The sequence below is a fragment of the Opisthocomus hoazin genome, chromosome 3, assembly GCF_030867145.1.
Source record: "Opisthocomus hoazin isolate bOpiHoa1 chromosome 3, bOpiHoa1.hap1, whole genome shotgun sequence".
Lineage (NCBI taxonomy): Eukaryota > Metazoa > Chordata > Aves > Opisthocomiformes > Opisthocomidae > Opisthocomus > Opisthocomus hoazin.
The window spans coordinates 14,375,031-14,386,529 of record NC_134416.1 but is presented as its reverse complement, the minus strand read 5'-3'; the positions used below and the strand labels follow the sequence as shown (position 1 = coordinate 14,386,529).

The window sequence follows — 11,499 nt, the reverse complement described above, 5'->3', positions numbered from 1 at the left end:
CTCAAGCCAAACCATCTCCAGGCGCACCAGCAGCTCTCTGCACCACCTTGGCCAGCCACGGTGGGTTTTGGACAGCCCAGCCACAACACGAAAACATTTGGCAAGTTTTAAAATTGCTGCTAGAACAGCTCCAAAGCTGTCTGCACCTTCCGAACAGCAGAGCCCAATCACTTGGCGAGTTCCCGTGAAGTGTCTGTACCGACCCGGTTCTACCAAAGCCGTGTTCTGGTGTCCTGACTACTGGACCTGCTCCGGGGCTGTGGCAAAACAAGTCACAGCCTTTGGACGTGGCTACTCATGACTGTGAGTTTAAGTAAAAACTGGGAGAACCCTCTGCTCCAGGGTTTTTTTCTGACATATTTGGCATCAAGGTCTCCCTGTTTGCTATGCCTGCTGTAAGATACGCTACTGCTGATGCCAGCACTGCAATTAATTTCCAGCACACTATGGACAGTCTCTGCTGAAAACTTCTGACACCAGTTAGTCTTAAAAGCTTCCCCAGCCCTTCCGGCAGGCTTCACTGCCGCCCAAATGCAGGGCTCTACCCACGCACGCAAAAATTTCCACCTAGCAAAGCACACGCATGACTAAGCCAAGTATTCTGCAACCCATTCTGAGCGCATTAATGCTTACCCAAGTACACTTTGCCGAGCCATCACCTTTCATAACGAGCTGACCGGGAAGTGCTTTAATCGCATTAAGTCACCAAACTATCAAAGATAATTTGACATGGCTGAAGGCGATATTCCATTTTTCTGGAGAGGTTTCACATCAGCTTAGCAGAGGGCTACACCAGGGACAGGTTCCCTAACCAGCATCTCAAAGCTTTAAAATTCACCTAGCAGCAGCAGATACAAAGTGCGTTCGCACACGCTGAATTACCATTCAATTGTGAGTTACTTAGTTTCAGCACTCTTTAGTACTTCACAAAGAAAACACAGGAAAACATGAAGAAAAGTCACAGCAAATTATGTCTAAGAGATTCCTGCTTTTAAACTATATCCATTAAAGAACACTTTTACAAGAAGCTGCAAAGAGTTTAAGCCCCACGGTTTAGGAGAAGATGGGGGAAGAGCACACCTTGTTAGCCTCAAATGTAAATTATTTCCAGGAAAAGAAACTACAGGATAATCTCTGCCTTTTTCCATGGGAGCCCAAAGCACGTAACACAAAGGGGTGTCATTAGCAATGGGAAGCGTAACGTGGGGAGCTGTGTGACGCAGAAACACCACTGCCAGTTTTCACAGCAAAGATCTCCTTCTTCACAGGGTTTTACAAAGGAGATGATCTGACTAAACCCTCTTCAGTACATACAGACCACCTCGACAGTTTTTCTCCTCCCTCCTCTTAGCACACTGAAGACAAGACTACAGCTAGTTCCACGCCTGCAAAAAATACTTCGCTCTGAAGAAAATCTCCTTCCAGCTCCAAGTTAAATATTTACCATTTACATTTTTTTCTAAAACATAGTATTATTCTTGTTGACAATTTCTCAGCATAAGTGTATTTAAGATTTCTACCTATCTAGCTCTGAACAGGAAATCACTCTGATGTCAATTAATCCAGAAATATTTAAAAAATCAATTAAGAGAATGGTTAATTCCATGTGTCTAAATGCAACAACATAGAAACTGATACCAAGAAACTTTCAAACTGGGTATCACAAAGGAAACCTTCCATCCCACCGGCACCCAGGCCCCAGAAAATCACAGGTGCTTCAGGCACAGCACAGTGAGGTTTATGATGGAAAGCGACCTCTGAAAGCTGAACGGAAAGCTCGGTTTTATACTGGATTCCTTATTGTTTTAAATACAAACAAATCGGTGAACAAAGAAAATGATGAGATGTTAAGAGTTTAAATGCACAGATTTATATGTATTCTTAAAAGACACACAACAAGAATTCTTAAAAAAATGTAATACGAACTTTATTGTATGTATCATTCCATAATCACTTGGAGATAAGAGAATAAATACAATAAAATCTTTAAGTTACAGGTGGGAGATGTAGATCTGAATAGAACTCTCTGTCCCAGCAGCATAAATCATCTTGGAGATCACCGAACCATTTGATTTCAAATTCTCCAGCTGCTGCAGCTACCAATGACGACAGCGCTGACGCGCCTATGCACTTCACCTCACCCTGCGATTCCTCTTTTAGCTTTTCTGGTATCAGATCCTGCCCCATAACCTGCAAACAGAGTAAGAAAGACGGGAAACAAGAAAATCACTTGCAGAGAAAACAGCAGATACGACATTCACCACCGGTCTTTACCAGAAAAGCCCTTGCCACATGAACGACCCACCGTCCAGAAGTTTCCAAGTCACGCTGGAGTCATCTGCGAGCAGGGAGCAGCGCCAGCCCGAGCTCCCCGTCCGCACAACGCTGCCCAGCCTCTGGCTGCACCGGCACGGGGGGATGGCGGGGAAATCCCCGCCCAGCTCCGCACCGAGAGCTCACCTCGCCGCGGCACCAGCACCCCGATCTCCTCCCGGGGCTGTCCCACCGAGCGAGGCGAGCACAGGAGTTCTTTTCCCAACCTTCCCAACCCTGAGATGGCCTGCAAGCTGCTGCCCTCTGATGGAGGAGATCCCTCCAGGCTGCCCGGCAGCGGCTGGGCTCTCGCTAACCGACAGCGGCAGCACCCACAGCAACGCTGGAACCTCGCTGGCTTCCTCCCGCTCCCCAACATGAACGTCAGGATCTCTACAGGCAGCACTCAAAATGTTTAATCTCTATGAATACAGTCATGCGAGGTTACTCTCCTCCTTTGTGTTTCTTTAAAACTAGAACCCAGTACATCAAACAGAAGGAAGAAATTGTGTTAAAGGACATCTCTGTTTTTTTCTGAAGATGTTTAATACTTTTTTCTGGAAGTGTTTAACACTGCTGCGGCCATCAAAGTGATCTCCACTTCCATTTCATACTCGTGATTCACTCTATGGCATCTGAAATTCCCGAGATACAATCTGCACCCCGGGAAATGCACAGCGATGATGTATCTGCAGATACAAGTCCCAGGAGAAACCCAACACCCCCGAGCATTCCCGAAAGGAGCATCTCAGCGGCCCAGCGACACGCCACGTGGCACAGCCCAGCGCGACACGGGAACGGCTGTCACTCCCAGACAGCACGCTACCAGGGCAACCCGCCCCAGCTAATCGACCTCGCTTCCTGGCAGAGTTAACGAGCTCCGGGGAGTGTCACGCTGACGGGACTCTGTGCCTGAGCTGGCCCGGGTACCTCAGCCAGCCTTCGTACGGCTGAGAACCTGCACACAGCGAAACGCCCCCTCACCTTGGTCATCCACAGCAAGGAGCTGTCACTGAAACTGAGCCGTGCCACTTTGTCGTCGATGTCTTTTTGAGCTCTCACGTTATTCTCCAGAGCAAAGGACGACTGTTGCACCTGGGTAAGCTGAAGTAAAAGCCTGAAATGAAAAAGGCAGTTAAATAAAGGCCCAGCTGGCAGAAGAGTCAGTCAGCAAACCTAAACCCAAACAAAATACAACGCTTTCAGAACAGCTCTTCTCCCTGACTTTTGCCAACGGCAAGAACTGCAAAGAAATTAACGCATCCGTATCAATGCACCACGGGTGCGGTACAGCCGTGCTGTGACAGCAGTACGCAGAAGAACTGTTGAACAACAACTCGCCAAGTAGCTGTGGCTGCTTTGCACAAGCGTTTTTCCCCCACGTATTCGTCTCGCAGCTCAACAGCGAAGCTCGGATCCGCTGGCATGAGCTGCAGTACCTCAGGCGTCCCACAGCCTTCTTACAGCCTAACGAGGCAGCAGCGCGTTGCTGCCTATGGCAGTGATTCTAACCTGAAAAGCTAGAAATTTGGGGGGTTTAGACAAATACCAAACATCCTCTCCTGGAATATGTTCTAAAATCTTCCATCACAGTTTTACGTTCAAGGCAGTGCCCCAGAAGTCACCGCCGCGGCTCGGAGCAGGTCAGACGCTGTGCTCGCAGCGTGGCTTCGCGTCAGAGAGGGAGCCCATCGCCAGCTGCTCGACCAGAGGGAGCAGCGGCAGGTTCCAGAGCCCGCCTCGCACAAGGGCTGCAAAACACCTCCGCAGGGGAAGCATCTAAGTGTGTTCAACCCAGGGACCACTGGGACTTAGTAGTATCGCTGCTGAAACTACGTTTAATTCAAACTTTATGCATCAAGAACAACAACAAGTTTCTTTATCGCATTTACCAAAGCTAAATGAGGCAGGTGTTATAATAAAGTTGTGTGTTTTTACGAAGAGAAGACTTAAGATCTTAGATGAAAGTTTTCATCTGAGCATTATAAACACCAAAATCTACAAGTCTGAGCCAACAAACCATTTGTAAATTCAGTAAAGTTTTTACTGAAAAATTCAAAGTAAAAGTTAGAAGTATTTTTAATTTGTAAAAGGATTTTTGTTTCAAAACATGCATCAATGTAATGTAAGAAAGAATGAAAACTAAACAAAACCATTTCTTCTTTTTTTTTTTCTGACAAACTAGACGAGTCAATTGTTCACGATGCTTTAACACAGAACCTTATTTCCTACAAAAAGCCACACCAACATCCCTTCTCCAGGTGCAATTTACCCTGCACATATGTTCATGCAACATCCACATCTCACTTAAAACCCAACAGACCTGCAAATAGCAGACAACCCACCTAATGCCTAAGCCCCTGGCAGGGGAGAAGCTCACCCTGGCCAAGCGCCCCTGCAAACACAAACCACAGGAACACACGGTGAAACCGTGCAGCCCCGCAAGGAAATCCCACAATTTACAACTGTCTCGATGCTGAACCATACACACCGAAACAAGCAACACACATTATTTTATTACAAATCTAGCTTTAATACTCAATATCAGTACTAAATCTATTAACCTCTCCCAAGTAGCAATTACAGTCATCATCTCTCAGTCTGAGTACAGTTAAAAGCTACTACATCTTTTTTAAGGTTTCTTAAATCTTGCTCTAACAGCGCAGTTATGAAGTGTTCTCTGTAAACATTTTTGGAAGTTTATAAAATGGCTTTAAGTATGTTTGGTGACTAACACATTACTGAGAGGCAAGGGGGGGGCGGAAATCCAAAACTACTCTAACAGAAACAGTTCCCAATGATCCCTTTGAGAAATTATGTTTTGGGGATTTTTGTTGTATGCAAGAGTTTTAGGAAGAGAGGGAAGAAAAGGAAAGAGCCTTTTAATGCAGCCCTGTCAATCACCTGTCAGAGTTCATTTTTCAACCTCACCCATTATGCAGATTGGGGTATTATTATAAAATACATTTTTGCTCAAGCATGAGGCTTCAAGCAAGTAAGGCAGGTGGCACCCACAGAAGGCAGGCTGGCTGGCCTTCCCTCTGGGGCACTGCTGCTGCTGCTGCAGCTTTAATACCAGCCCCGGAAACAGCCATACTCTAATGGGCTGTTGTATATAATTACTTGAAAAGATTCACATAATGAGGTCATTAAAAAATGCCTTACTTCTCAACAGTGCATGACACCGGTTTACTCTTTCCACTCAGATTTAGGTTGTCCACAGCTACCCTGCCAGTGGATTTTGCTTTTTAGATCCGCAGCAACAGCAGGGTGCTCCTAAGTTAGCGCTGCCAACGCTGAAACTAACGTTTAAATTGAAAATGTAAACTGAAAATACTAAGGCTGGGAAAAATATGCTTTAAATTGTTCTTGGCTGGGAGAAGTTAACATTACTCTAAGAATACGTTTAGTTACCTTGCTCTGATAAACGAGGCACATGCCTTTATCCCAACTTTCTTTGACATGTTCTGCTCCCAGGAGTCGGAGGCTGTACGCTTCCCTTCACCCGTCCTTTCCGGTTCTTCCGGAGTGCGGAGGAATTCTGTTCCAGCTGGGCTGCTCCTACAAGTCACAGCGTTCTGCCTCTCTGTCTCTGCAGCAAGGCTGGACCCAGGGCCTTCTTTCTGCCCGTCCCATCTGTGAGGCTGCAAATCACTCTCTCTTCCAGCTGATGTTTTGAAACTACTGTCACTAACACTAACCTCCTCGGACTGATTCAGGTTTGTTTCCCGAACGACTGACGGAGACACACTCTGTAAAAGGCTCATGTAAGCTTCAGCAAGTAACTTCCAGTACCAAGGGTTGAAAGGATGTAAGCAGATCAGTTGCTGCAGACACACCACCTTTTTCCCTACGTCTTCCAGACCCTGGTAAATGGCAAACTGCAGGTTGAGAACCGTCGTTAAGTGATCTGTGTTAGTAGCGCCGCTTCTCTAGAAACAAAAGATAACAGATTAAAACCAGGAGTGGAACAGAGCCATCCTTCAGAGCCTAACAAAATGTCCCCCTGCATAATGACACACAAATATCACTAGTTTTTGGATTGTGCAAAACGGTGCTTTTAAATGATACGTGATACAGATCATGCACGATCACGCTGACAGCATTCCCTCTGGCTGTCTCGGAAAGGCAGGAAGGCCCCGAATGCAGTCATTTGTTTATTTGCCTTCAAAGTTTTATACAGCTGCACTTGTTTGTGGTATAAACACCTTTTCTACAAAATAAACAGCAACAGTAAAATTCTAGCAGACATCGGAGCCTCTGGACTTTTTCCTTTACGGGAAAAACTCAATTTGTGGTTAGATACTCTTGTTGGTGGCAGTTTGGCAGCGAGTATATGGAAATAAAAGGGAGTTTTGAAATGTCACTTTTATAGTGGAAAGATTTAAGCACTCATTTATCCCCTTTCTTATTCCTATTACATTACATTAATTCTGCCTGGCAGAGCATGATATTTAGTCCCTTCCAGGACAACCAGCCTCTCCACACAGGGAGCTCGTTGTGGTACAGGGCGTTCTGATTTCTACAGAGTGATTACATCTGCAGTGACAGTTACCCTCTGTTTACCAAATACTCGGAGCAGTGAACATCCTGAAGGATTATACACACGAAGACTATTTTTCCAGAAAATGGTCCGTATAAAAGAACTACCGGCAATATTTTCATGTTCAAAGCTCAGAAGAAAGACTGCGTTATTCACCATTTTCTCTGCAATATCCAGAGCCTCCTTGTGCCTTCCGAGGCGAGACAGACACCGAGCCTGGCCCTCCTGGACATCCCGTCTCATTGCAATGTTACTGGGAGGTAAGAGCAGTAAGCAGTTCGAGTATTCACACAGGGCCTTCTAGCGGTGTCGACAAAAAGAAAAGCCAAACAAAACAGTGAGAGATTTTCATTTGAAGGTAAGCCTGACAGTATGTTCTGGTGATGACCACAGTCACAAAGGGAATGCAGAAGCTGAAGTCCACATTTTCATTTCTCCGGACTCAGCTACCAACCTCTGCCAGCAGCGCACGAGGGCCCCAGTGCCACACAGCCACATCCAGACAGCGATGTGCAACCACAACCCCAGCTCGTGTTTAAGCCCTGGCAGGATTCACCACGCATCTGCCCACCTCTCCCCCACGAGGCCTGACCCAGAAGGGATCACCTACCGACTGGACAACGTGTGACACGAGGTGTCTTTCCCCTAGCTCAACGATCAGAGCACTCATCCAAAAACTGGGGGACCTTCTTTCAAACCCACGATGCTCTCCACGGGAAGGTTTGACCCTGCAAGTACCTCACCTCATATGAGCAATCAGCAAGTTGGAGAATACCACAAGGAAGGCGAACCTCCATCGCTCCTGTAGGGTGGTTCTAATTTGCATGAAGTAATTAAATATTAATTGGGCTAAGGAAAAAGCCAAGAATGAGCAATACTTCTGTAGCTGAATGCTCAGGGCACTCATCAGGACTCCAATTAACATTTAAATACATTAAATTAAGTATTCAGTGAAGCTAAGACTGGAATTTTGGTTCCTCCCTCTCCGTATGAGTGCTCAGACCACAAGACTAATGAGCAGCACTCATTCTCCCATCTCTCAAAATGAATATTTCATTATTCCTTGCAAACTTTAATGGTTCTAACAGAAAGGGCTTCCAAGCGACACACCCTAAATACTTCCTAGCAAAATGGCTGAAATATTTTTCTCCCCTGCTGTTAAGTTCGCATTCCTTCTCAAGCAAATGAGGGAGCTCCCCTCCGTTCAGTGAGTGCAGCAGCCACTGGTGAAAGTGGATCAGAGGAGGTCTGCAGGACACCCCTCTGCTCCTTGTTCTGTGACACAGCGATACAAGCTGGCAAGGGTCAGGCATTACGACTCCCAGGCAGACTCTGCAGCCATCTATATCCGAAAAACGGGCACAGCTTGTCCTTGGCATTTCCTACCAAGTGGCCTAGGCTGACGTAAAAAAGTACTCACAGTGAGTGACGAGATTGCTACCCCCACTTAGTTATTTCCAGCCCCTTTTCTAAGGTCGGTGCTCTCAAATCTGTAATTTCAGGTGCAGTCTAGTTCTGGTTCTGTCACAGTGACCCAGGCTCGCAGTAAGACAGAAGACTACACATTTTTAATATGGGTCACTGTGACAGAGAAGGGTTAGGAGGCAATGACCTGCTCCACTAGCAGATCTAAGGGGGTGTCATTTCCTCTGAGAGGCTCCACAGCGCACAGCAAGGCGCGGTCTGCTCTTCCGGAGGGTCAGCAGCTGTGCCTGACCACAGCCGGAGGCAGCTCTCTTCTCAGCACGCTTTCACGAACCCCTTCGGGGTGTCTCAGCTGAGGGCGGAAAGCATCTGTTGGGTATAGACAAGGCAACAGCAGCGCTGGAGTAACACCACAAAGCAGAACTCAGTGCCAGCTGAGGTAATAAAAGACCCACAAACCCAATGGGCAAGGCGAATGGAGTGGAATCAGAAGTCGGCCTGGGGGCTTTTAAATCAGGGAGCCTGTAACGCAAAGCATAGCCTGGAACAAGCACCTTCATCACAGCTGAAACCGGAGCAGAAGCGGCTGACTGCCACCAGCAAACCAGGTAACAACAGACCGGGTCCTGCAAAGAGGACTACAGCAGCAAGAGAGCATCGGTGATCAGGAAAATGATCGTGCCCTGGTACTCGGCACTGGTGAGGCCGCACCTGGAGTGCTGTGTTCAGTTTTGGGCCCCTCACTACAGGGACACTGAGGTGCTGGAGCGTGTCCAGAGAAGGGCAACGAGGCTGGTGAGGGGTCTGGAGAACAAGTGTTATGAGGAGCGGCTGAGGGAGCTGGGTCTGTTCAGTCTGGAGAACAGGAGGCTGAGGGGGGACCTTATTGCTCTCTACAACTACCTGAAAGGAGGTTGTAGTGAGGCGGGTGTTGGTCTCTTCTCCCAGGTGACTAGTGATAGGACGAGAGGCAATGGCCTCAAGTAGCATCAGGGGATGTTCAGACTGGATATCAGGAAAAATTTCTTTACTGAGAGAGTGGCCAGGCATTGGAACCGGCTGCCCGGGAAGGTGGTGCATTCACCATCCCTGAAGGTGTTTAAAAAACGTGTAGACGTGGCACTTTGGGATATGGTTTAGCAGGCAGGGTGGTGTTGGGCGGGTGGTTGGACTTGGTGATCTTAGAGGTCTTTGCCGACCTTGTGAACGCTGTGATTCTGTGAGGGTGGCTCAGCAAGCAGGCAGCGAGGACAGGCCCTGGGGCTGCACCAGGCAGCAGGAGATCGGGGAGCAGGACTGCTCCCCGCAGGCAGAGCCAGCCCCAGCCGAGGGGAGGCGGCAGCGGCGGGACAGGTAACGGCGAGGCCCTCACGCACCGCCGGCAGCCCAGCCACAGCCGGCTCCCACCGCAGCGGGGAAGCCCCGGGCCAGGCCAGCAGCAGCAGCCAGGCGGCTGCCCGCCACCCCACAGCCTCCGAGGGACGCGGCGGCTCGCAGGAGCAGGGACACCCGCACGCCGCGGCCCCCACGGCCGCCAACCCGGCCCGGCTCACCGAGGAGCCGCCGCCCCGGCATGGCGTACCTCGAGGTCCCGCCGCCGGTAGGCCCAGTCCGCCCGGAACTTGCTGGCCGTCAGCCCGCCGGCGCCGTCCCCGCCGTCCGCCGCGCCGCCGAACCACTGCGGGCACAGCGCGGACCCGTCAGGGGGGCCCGGGCCGCCCCACCGCCCGCTCCCGCCCGGCCCGCCCACCGCCCCCAGCTCCTCACGCCGGGCTCGCAGTGCTTCGCCCCGCGGGGCGGCCCGGCCCCGCCGCCCGGGCCCCGCTCCCGGCTCGGGGCGAAGAGGGAGTCCTCGAACTGCCAGCCCGGCGCCGGCTCCATCCCGGGGAGGCGCAGCGAGTCAGGGGCGGCGCGGCCCGCAAGGCAGGCGGGCGGCAGCCGACATCTTAGGCGGGGCGGCGCGCGGCCCGCCGGGAGCTGTAGTCCCGACCGCCGCGGCCCGGCCCGCCGGGTGCCTGGGTCGGGCTCCCCGGGCAGGCCTCGGCCCCGCGCCGCCACCGGGCGGCTCTGTCGGCGCCTGGGCTGGACGCCTGGGCCGGGGTGGGTGCGCGCGTCGGTGACTGCCCCGTTTCAGCTCGGTTCTGCCCCGGGGCAGGCGAGGAAACGTGTGAAATCTCGGGCTTTCGGTGCCAGGACCTCCCAGAGCCCCCTACACTGTGCCACGGGAAAGCGGGACGGGAGAAGGCGACGACCGATGCGAGAGCTTCGTCAAGCCGGCTCTGGGGCACGAGGGGAAGCCGCAGCCTCCCCAGGGGCGCGCCCTGCCTCACGACGTGCCTGTACACAGGCTGAATGACAAACGTACTGCAGCGCTGTCTCCACTCTCCGCCGTGCCGGTCCGTTCATCCAGGAAGGTCCATTTTGTCCCAGTTAATCACAGGTTTGGAGAAGGCGAGCTGAAAAGTCATCCTTGTACTTCCTTCACCTGAAAAATGCACTAATGAACCCGTCTCTTGGCTTTGAGGCCAAAGCACCGCTCGTATAGATAATAGTAAAGGTTTCCTTCTAGTAGACGTGTAAAATACAGCTTCTGGGTTGTTTTTTTTTATTCCTAAGTGGATACGTGCTCAAAATACCCTTCCATACTGGCATAGCCATGACTGGATGTAGCATCAGCTGGCATAAATCCCTGGGTAGGAACTCAACTCTGGCAGATAGATTTGATCAGAAAATAAAAGGGGGTTGATGTTTAATTTGCTTTTAAACTTGCTGTTTGGCAAACAAGCCTTCCTGAAGACAGGAAACTGCTTAGCAAGTGAGTCTGGAGAGAATCTGGAGTTCGCTTGACGTGCTTCAGTCTTCTAGTTGCAAGCGTCAAGGTAGGTGAGCGCAGTCAGAGCTGCTTGTACGCACACACCAAAACCACCTGGCCTCCTCCTGCCCGCAGAGCAGTGCGATGAGCTCCCGCAGAACTGAGGCAGAGCGGGCAGGAGCCGGGCTGCGGAGGTCTGCACAAGTGTCTGGACCGTTCACAGCGTCTGCACTTCTCCTCACATACACTGGACGCGCGTGTTACCGTTCCCACTGCTCCAGGACTGCTGGTCACGCTGCAACACACCGCTCTAATGAGTAAAGCACGAAAATCCAGCAAGATGATTAAGAACAAATCAAAAAGTAGAAAAACCAAACAAGAAACATGAGTAATCAAAGTGAAATGT

General features: G+C 50.3%; 1 protein-coding gene across 1 annotated transcript; it reads right to left on the bottom strand.

The window, feature by feature from the left end:
• Positions 1-1,902: 1,902 nt before the first annotated feature.
• On the bottom strand, positions 1,903-10,215 carry C3H8orf76 (chromosome 3 C8orf76 homolog). The gene is made up of 6 exons (XM_075415611.1): positions 10,049-10,215; positions 9,864-9,959; positions 7,013-7,156; positions 5,728-6,245; positions 3,298-3,430; positions 1,903-2,190 (listed from the first exon to the last, which is right to left on the bottom strand). The coding sequence occupies exons 1-6, from the start codon at positions 10,160-10,162 to the stop codon at positions 1,987-1,989; spliced, it is 1,209 nt and encodes a 402-aa protein (XP_075271726.1). The 5' UTR covers positions 10,163-10,215; the 3' UTR covers positions 1,903-1,986.
• Positions 10,216-11,499: the final 1,284 nt, after the last annotated feature.